Source organism: Schistocerca serialis, chromosome 9 (assembly GCF_023864345.2).
Source record: "Schistocerca serialis cubense isolate TAMUIC-IGC-003099 chromosome 9, iqSchSeri2.2, whole genome shotgun sequence".
Taxonomy (NCBI): Eukaryota; Metazoa; Arthropoda; class Insecta; order Orthoptera; family Acrididae; genus Schistocerca; species Schistocerca serialis.
Window position 1 is genome coordinate 292,966,390 of NC_064646.1, and position 9,914 is coordinate 292,976,303.

The window sequence follows — 9,914 nt, forward strand, 5'->3', positions numbered from 1 at the left end:
TAATTGGTTCGGTTTTTACCTGGTTTAAGGTTTGGGATGACAATACTACTCTGTCATAGCAAAGGGACAATACCTCCAAGCAAAATGCGACTGAAGACCCTGACTAGATGTAGCCTTTGAGTAACATTCATGTGTTGAATCATTTGATTATGAACTGACTCAGGGTCTGGGACCGAACTGTCAAATAAGGCAATAGCCTGAAGCAGTTCCAAGTCAGTTAAGAGTTCATTATAGGTTACAGCTTGGTGGGAGTGAAACATGTGAGAATGTCTTCAACTTACCATTTCTGCCAATGCTGTTGCAAAGTTGGTTGCAAGTTATTCCGCAAAAAACTATGCATCGGTACACGGATCACTCTGAAGGCCCAGACGACTACAGAAGTTGAAGGGACATATGTTCCCAGAGAGGAGATGTAGTGCTCCAGCATTCTTTCTTCCTTTATTTAGTTAGAGAGCAAGTCTTAGCACAAAATTGCTTGAAAGTGTTAACATTGGTCCACAAAGGCTGTTGCTTTAAATGTAGTAGGGCCTTTCGGTGATTCTGAACGGTTATGTTGCACTGTCTGTTCCACCATGGTAAGAGCCAATGGTGTAGGGCTCCTGTGGACATGAGTATAACAGTTCCCGTAGTGTAGTTTATCCTGTCAAAGACATCTTGAACAATTTCACTTATACAATCTAACTGACAGCAGCAAAGGTAATGGCAGAGGCATGCAACTATTTATTTACTCTTCAAAGTACATAATGTGGTAGTTGGTCTCTCTGTTGGTGGCAAGAAAGTGACAGGATCACTGGAAAGTGCCACTGCCACAAAGATCAGCATTTAGTGGCCACTGCAGTGAACCAAAAGACAGGAGGAGGAAATCGTTAGATCAAAATCTGACAAGGGCCATTACCAGTTCTGAAGTGGATCCATCACTGAGGAGAGACCGCTCATGGTCGGTAAGAAGCTGGTCAAGTAGCAGGTCCTTACCAGGTGAAGTGGTACTCCTCCATGGGGAGTAGTGTGCACTGTTATCCCGAAGTATGAGAAAATGGGGGAAAGTTACTGGCTTAAGGTGGTTAGCACAAGGTAAATAAGTGGCCTGCCTGGAGATACATAAACATTGCAAATGGTGATTGCTATTGCTTCCAATGTGGTTCGTAGGGGAGTCCAATGCTGTTATCGTTGGGACCTTGTTGGATGTCTTGAACAAAATGTATGCACCCCACTCCTCATCTGTTTGGAGAGTAAGGCCTAGGTGGAAGATGATTACTTGGACAGTATTCAGGCCATGAGGTGAAGGGCGGGGAGGGGGGGGGGGGTGCAAAGGTCGACATAATAAAGTTTGCCACCACGAGAAAGTCAAGAAGAGAAGGAAGGATAGTCAGTGAGGAGACAGGAGACATTGTAGCACAGAAGGGAAAGGTGGTGCTTGGGAACCCATGCTTACCACACATGTACTCACTGATGGGAACAAAATTTCAGGCATTGAATTGCTTAAGAAAGAATATGGCTTCGGAATAAGAAAGAAACCTAACCACATCCTGGTAACTAATTGAAAGTGTGCTGGTTGACATAGTCACAACAATGAAATATTAAGGCGTAAACTTTTGCGAAGCAATGTGAAATGGAATGAGCACATACAATCATTAGTAGGGAAGCCAAATGACCGACTTTGGAATTTTAGGAAAGTAACTCACCTATAAAGCAGTCTGCACATAGAGCATTTGTGCAACCCATTCTTGAGTACTGCTCCAGTGTTAGGGATCCCCGTCATTTGTGCAAAGATACTTCGTAAATCCCTGGACGGGAGAAGTAGTTCTTTTCATAAGGAGCTACCAAGAATATGTGGAGAACTGGGATTTGCAGCTAACTTCTTAATGATTCTATAGCTGCCAACATACATTCTATAAGGCCAGCTAAGCAAGGTAAGAGAGATTGTTTGAAGGCATATAAAGAGTAGTTTTTCCCTTGCTACATTTGCATGTGGAACAAAAAAGGCAATGACTTGTAGTTGTAAAATGTACCATCTGCTATGCACCCATATGGTGGCTTGTGTAGTATGAACACTTAGTCACGCTTGGGAACCTGATGAACCTATGGCTGACCTTCCTTGGCCATCTGACATGACCTTTTGGTGACAGTGGTCACCATTCTCAAATATAAGCCAAATTTTTGTGCCATGGATGAAACAACACCATAATGAAAACAGAGATTTTCTTTTTCAGCTTTTAATTGATTATACTTGTGAATTTGAAACATGATGTCAAAGACAGGCAAAATTTCATGCATTTGATATTTTTGGTAACTTTAAAAGCTGATATCATAGTGAATATAGTTGTTGCAAAGTTCATAATTCACTAATTTTCTGATAGGCAGTCAGTCAATACATTGAACAATTTACTGACTGCCTGTTGAACTATCTACCTAGGGGAAACCAAGCTTTTTTTAAAAACATTCTTGATTACTGTAGGCACTGTAGAGTTAAGTTGCCTACAATGTATAAAATACACCTTGGAACACCATAATTTCTTTGTAATTCCAGATGCAAACTTAGATATCTGTTAATAAAAATGCTTTTGTTAATTCTTTTGAACAACAGTTCCAGAAGGCAAGTTTTCTAAGGTGTATTGTGATTAATTCACTGTTTTTGTAAAATCTTTAGTACTTTGATCACAAAAATTTAGTTGTGTTCAAATGTGTGTGAATTCCTAAGGGACCAAACAGCTTAGGTCATTGGTCCCTAGACTTACATACTACTGAAAATAACTTATGCCAAGAATAACACACACACGCATGCCCGAGGGAGGACTCAAACCTCCGGCGGGAGGGGCCGCGCAGTCCGTGACAGGACGCCTCAAACCGCGCAGCCACAAAATTTAGCTGTGCTGTAATATAAACAAGCCTTTTAACATAATAAAAAAAATGTATTTTGTCCCATTCTGCCAAACTGAAAAATAAATGTCTAGAACGTTAAAAAAAATTATAAATGATGTTGTCAATGGAAGCATGTTTAAAACATTAGAAGTGCTACAGCTGGAATCCAGAACAATGGCAGTTGAGTTTAGGCTCATTCTGCGCACCTATGTCACACATTCTCTGGCTACCAATGGGCGTTCTGTTCTGAGTGCTCTGCTGGGAATGTTATAGCCAGTTCGAGCATTTAACGTGTTGTAGTCAGTTATTTAGTGATGATGGTGGTGGTGGCAAGCGACAAATTCTACATAAGCAAATGCGAGACATAATTTGCAGGATATATGCTTTCTCCAAGTGCAAAGCACGTTTATAGCCATACCGCAACAATGCAAGCCTAGTCTGTCGCTATCTGCCCGACCTGCCACTGTGAATCTCACATATGCCATCAATCATCTTAAAGCTTTAACTCTGAAATTCATTTTTTATGACTAATGTTCTTAACTTTACTAATACTTTCATCACACTTTGGTTTTAAATACAGCTCAAGGCATTCTGGAGATCTCTCATACTTTTACCGCCCTACAACGCTCAACGTTAAGAGTTGCTTTCTGAATTGCAGTTATGCATTCCACTAATCATTTTCAAAAAACTTATTTCAATCCGTGCTACGGCTCTTTCACACTCATTGTTCCAGAGTGACTCCTTTTTCAATAATCAGAAAAAAATCACGTAACTTCATGATGCTGTACGGCAAGAATAGTGAAATAATGCAAATGTCGCAAGAATGCAACAGATGAAAAGAATAACGTGTTACATATAAAAGCACCAAACTAAAGGCCAGGTAACAAACGAAAAGAAAATGATAAACCGAAGAAAAAAAAATTCATTAACAAAAAAGTGACAAACCGGATGTTTCTTATATATTTTTTGAATGAAACAAAGTCCAACAAAATGACAAATGTGTTTAACAGTAAATAAATGCAGCTTCTATTGAAAAGGATTGTTTTAATTTTTTAAAATTTACCTCCAGTATCTTAGTGTGGGCATCTATTACTTGCAAATACTCTTTAATGCATGTCTCGCACAATGTTATAGGCCGGGAGTAATTTATAGCACAAAACGTAAAATTTGACGTAAGTCTCGCAAAATCCTGTAGCAGAAGGGTACATCGACTACTGTCAAATTTATCCATTTCATCGGCCCTAAAAGAAAAGTACACGGGTTAACAAGATACAGCATGCCTCAGTTTTCCTTTTGTTTTCCATCTATGCTTTCGTAATATTACCTAGCAAGTGTAAGCAACGAACAAAAGTTAATCAACGTGAAAATATATACAACCATTTCACTTCGCAAAACGAATTTCATGATACACTGAACCACACACATTACAACATCAACGTACGTTATATACATCATCACGTGGTTGGTTGGTCACAGCGTTCTGTCAAAACATTTCAGAGATGATCATATGCTACAGTTACGGCCCCATATAATACAGTCTGCGGAACAAAAGAGTGTAGTTCTGTGAGAGACTAGTTTGGAGTATAGGTCGGTGTAGAAGAAACGACTTGTTTGCAAAATCTCTGCGCATAATACATCTGAGGAGGCAGATCGTAGCATTTGGACAAGAGATCTGTAAACTGGAGTTGGAGATTTGAGTAACATTGCTCCAATCTCTGCGCACAAATGATATGTGAGCTGATAGATCGGAGAGTGTAGACAGGAGATCGCCGGAATTCTGGAGCCCGGGTCGTACTTGAGAAAGCTGTTTGCTCAGTCCAGAGTATTTTGTCTTTGCGTACACAGTGAATTCTAAGGCGAGTGATGTCTGTCAGATCTTTAGGGAACTCATTGTTGAATTTATTAAAATATATAGGAGCCACACATGTTTGTGGAAAGTTAAGCTCAAGCAATATAGCGCCAGAGAGAAGTAGGCAGCTGCCTATAATTATTTAACAGAGAAAATAAGAGCAATTGACCATACGGCAAACACAGAAACTGTAATTTTTGAAAAAATGTTGCGGATTTATGGTTCAAATGGCTCTAAAGCCGTCGGCACACTGACCGTGCTGTCGAACGTTAACGTTGAGCGTGCCAAGTTCAACGTGCTGCTGAACGCTCAGGAATGATGCGACTTGTGCACACGGTACGTGGGCCCCAACGTAGTATACGCGATCGCAACGCACTCCAGCGGCAGTTGAGCGATGTTTCTAGTTCGTAAATCACACTGTTTACTCAACAGGCGCGCGTAAAATTCCAACGTTAGCAGTATTAAAATGCACATTTCCTCCATCGTCCGCGAAAAGGAAAGTACCATGTCCAATCAATAAGGACAGAGACATATAAAATTTCCATTACAAACAGTGCGGTACAAATTTGGAATACTTCTCCGCATAAGATAAACATTATTTCATCATTCCCACTTTTTATTAAAACCCCAAGATCAGTCTTACTCAATCAATGTTCCTACCCAATGGCAGAATCTTTGCAACATGTGAATTACGAAGCGAAAAAGAAAAGGAGCAAAATATCTTTATGGAAGTAGCGCAAACTGTCCTGTAGATTAAGCCAATCGAACAAAGTCACCCCTCAAGAAAAGGTGAACTTATATTTACATAATATCAAATATCATAGTATATACTTATATTAAACTAATAATAAAGTATCAGAACCTAATAAAAACGCTAACGTTAAGAAGTAAAATACGGATGTGTCAAGACGCGAACCACCACCCCAACTATCAACCAAATACCAGACAGTTACGCTACTCATTACGGTAATCCAACGACACCCAGGCGCTTCTCGCAAGTAATCCAAATACGTTTCCCGTTGCATAAAACGTTATCGTAGATACGTTACTAATTGAAATTTAATTATAACAAATTGTACAAGAACAATGTGTTTGGGGTGGATCTTCAGTGTGTCGCTGCCTTCAAATAGCCTACTGTCATAATACGCAAGTTACAATAATTCTTTTGCCATGAATATGATGTTTCTCGTTATTTTATTGGAACGAATCACAGAATTAACAACGGGTTTTCCAATGATTCTCAATTTGCTGGTGCTCAGATACGGCATATAGACATATAGGCTTGAAATGAACGCCAATATGGCGCTTCACAACTCTGTACTGAAACTGAAGGGAGACGGAGACGGAGAATGCTAAGTTCACCGGACTTGGATACGATGTGACGTCATTATGTCGTATACACGCTACATCGAAAACGATAGAAACCGTATATCGACTAGACTTTTGTGAACTTTCGAGAGGTTGTGACAGGGAAGCGCTGTGCTCTGCGCCATTCGTTTAGATGTGTTTTGCGTTCCTTGCGTTTAAATCGTGTATTGTACTGTATTTGTGTCCTGTGCGTTGTTTTTCGTTTGCTCGTCTCTAATTATGTGTTCAGCATTCGAGAGACTAATGAGAGAAAAGCTGAAAGAGTTCAGCATCGACGACGACGAGCAATTGCGTGGTTATTGTGAATCTCAAGCAGAAATTGATGTACTTCTGACCCAGCTGAAGTGCGTCGGTTATTCGTACTCGGTGAGAAGAAGCACTCAGCAGCCAAAATCTTTAGATGCGTCAAGACACTAACCTTTGGTTAAGATTACATTGAGAAATCCACTTCCCCTCGTATTTCATTTCCGGTCGACGATTTTTCTTCAGCAATGCCTCATATTTTTCTTTTTAAGTTCGAAATTCAATCATTCTACACACCAGTCATTACTGGACACTAAGATACCTGTATCTGCGGTCCGAGTGTAAAATTACTTGGAATTATGGTTGATAAAAGACTATCTTGGGATGGACATATAAATTACTTAGCTAACAAACTTGCACGAGTTCTCTTTCAGCTATATAAATTAAGAAATAAAGTCAGCAAGAGTATGCTGCTACAATCTAATATGTACTGACAAGACCAATTGTATGAACTCATACTAAAATATTGATAATAAATAAATATTATTTTCGGCGTAAGCGTTCAATACAACAATCACACAATCTAATCTGGTCGGGACGTAAGAAGACTTCACTTTTTTACGAAACGTGTTGTCCGTGGTGTTTTCAAGGCCACGGTCAGGAATATTTCTATTAATATCCAGCTCTTTTACTTTTATTTTGGCGAAATACATATACGCTGCCACACTGAGCTGTTATCAGAATCGCACGTGTCAAAACAAACCACTAGCTGACGACAGTTTAGAATCTCGAACGTTCGTAAAAGTCGATAGGTGTGTTAATCGACTAAAGTGTCTATACGTGATAATGACGTCACATCATATCCAGGTTGGGTGAACTTAGCATCCTCCAAGGGAGACGGCGTGCGTGTGACGTAGGTGGCGTTGTGTCATCTCATTGGCCAACGCTCAGACGCACGCTCAGAATATCTGACATGCCAGATATTGCTCTGCACGTTCGGAAAGACTCCCGAACGTGCTATTCCACGCTATGACGTCAGAAACTCGGCACGCTCAACGTTCAGCGTTCGGATGCACGGTCCGTGTGCCGACGGCTTAAGCACAATCAGACTTAACATCTGAGGTCATCAGTCCCTGCGGACTTAATAAAAATATTCAATTCTACCTGCTTTGCACTTAGAAATCTCTCTCATTCCGTTACCCAGCATACTTTCGATTACTACTGTCCCACGCCAATAACATTGTTGCAATTTTTTTAAAAACTGTTTAATCTACAAGAGAGAGCAATCAGACAACCTTGTTAAGTTGATAAATTGACGTCTTATAGAAGTGTCTTTAGGGATAGAGAGTTTCTTAGACTTGTTTATCAATACATATACTCTTTAATGGGACATGTGGCTCATAAAAAGATTGAATTAAGGTTAATCGTACAATTCACAACTTCAATAGTAAAAGTAAAACTTTCTATACATCTAGTGGCTAGCGTTGCTGCTCTTCTTTGTATATGTCACAACACTTGAACAATATTCTAGAAATGGTGATTTGTAAGCAATCTCCTTTGTAGACTGGTTGCACTTCCTCAGATTTCTACCAATAAACCGAAGTCTACGACCAGCTTTTGCCACAATTGAGCCTATGTGATCATTCTATTTCATACCCCTAAAAAGTTTTATGCCCAGATATTCATATGAGTTGGCAGATTCGAGCTGTAGCTTATTAATATTACAATCAGAGGAGACAACTTTTTTTCGTTTTGTAATGTGCAAAATTTTACATTTCTGAATATTAAAAGCAAGTTGCCAATTTTTGCACCACTTTGAAATCTTATCAAGAGCTTACTGAATATTTATGCAGCTTCTTTCAGACAGAATTTCATCATAGATAATGCTTCATCTGCAAAAAGTCTGAGGTTACTGTTAATGTTGTCTGCAAGGTCATTGAAACAGCAAGGGTCCCAACACACCTCTCGGGCACACCTGAAGTTTCTTCTATATCTGACGATGACTCTCGATCCAAGACAACATGCACCGTCGTCCCCACCAAAAAGTCCTTAATCCAGTCACCGAATTTCGCTTGATACCTCATATGATCGTACTTTTGACAATAAACATATGTGGTACTAAGTCAAAAGTTTTTTAGAAATCATGAGCTACTGTTTCTAATTGACTGCCTTGATCCAAAGTTTTCAGTATGTTATGTGAGAAAAGTGTGAGTTGGGTTTCACATGGCCGATTTTTCGGAATCTGTGCTGATTGGAATTGAGGAGATCATTCTGTTCAAGATACCTCATTATGTTTGAGCTCAGAATAAGTTCCAAGATTCTACAACAAATTGATGTCAAGGATATTGGATGGTAGTTTTGTGGATTACTTCTACTGCTCTTGTTACAGACAGATGTTACCAGTGCTTTTGTCCAAGAGCTGGGCACGATTTTTTGTTTGGGGGATGTACAATAGATTATAATTAGAGGAGGGGCTAACTCAGCCACAATATCAGTGTAGAATCTGATAGGGATTCCATTGGACCCTGTCACTTTGTTCAATTTTAACGATTTCAAATGTTTCTCAACACCACTGACACAAATACTTATTTGATTCATCTTTTCCGTCGTATGAGTATTAGATTGAAGCAAATCTCCTGGGTTTTCCTTTGCAAAGGAAAATTTGAAAACAGAGTTAAGCATTTCAGTCTTTGATTTGCTACCCACCATTTCAGTTCCTGCCTCGTTTGCTAGGGACTTTGGTGCCACTAAACACATTTACATACAACCCAAATCTCTATGGGTTTTGTGAAGTCCCATTTGACAATGTTCTACTACTGTAGTCATTGAAGGTATCACACATTACTCTCTCGTCAGCCAAACGCGTTTCAATCAGCATCTCTCTGTCTACAGCCCCACATTTTGTTTTATATCTGTTATGTGTAATGTCTATTTCTTTAGAAGTTTCTTTACAGTGGCTGTATACCATCAAGGGTCCCTCCCATTATGAACTGTTCTACTGGCTACATATCTATCCAGTGCATGGCCAACTATTCTTTTAAACTTGGCCCATAGTTCTTCTACATGTGCTCTTGAACTGAGCTGAAAATCTGAAGTTGCTCATTGAGTTATGATATTACTGATTTTTCATCTAGTTTATTGAACATATATATCTTTGTGCTTGTTTTAGTTCTTCTTCGTACTTTGTTAATCATTGTCACCACAACTGTGCCACAGTCACGGATACTAGTTTTGATGTAGATATCCTCAAACAGGTCAAGTCTGCTTGTACCATTAGATCCAATATATTTCTATTGTAAGTGGATTTCTATTTATTCTAGATAGTTTCAGAGGAGGCATTTAGAAATGTTTTACAGGATGTTTTATCACACTCACCACTAACAAAATAGTAATTTTCCCAATTAATTGTTGGGTGATTAAAGCCTGCACTGATGATTCCAGTATGATTGGGAACTTAAATACAAGTGAACTGAGGTTTTCTCTAAAGCTTACAGTTACCCCAAGAGATGAGTCTCGTGGGTGACAGAAAGATCCAGTTGTCCTCATATGTCCACCCCTGATACTGAGTCTTGCTCAGACAAATGCAGCTTCAATT

At 39.4% G+C, this 9,914-nt stretch overlaps 1 protein-coding gene across 1 annotated transcript in view; it reads right to left on the minus strand.

Moving 5' to 3' along the window:
* Positions 1-4,373, minus strand: part of LOC126418749 (osteopetrosis-associated transmembrane protein 1) — a 101,591-nt gene extending 97,218 nt beyond the window's left edge. Inside the window, exons 1-2 of the mRNA XM_050085674.1 lie at positions 4,184-4,373; positions 3,923-4,100 (exon numbers count right to left, since the gene is read on the minus strand). Of these exons, the coding sequence (XP_049941631.1) occupies positions 3,923-4,100; positions 4,184-4,314 (309 nt within the window). The 5' untranslated portion in view covers positions 4,315-4,373. The remainder of the gene's footprint in view (positions 1-3,922; positions 4,101-4,183) is intronic.
* Positions 4,374-9,914: the final 5,541 nt, after the last annotated feature.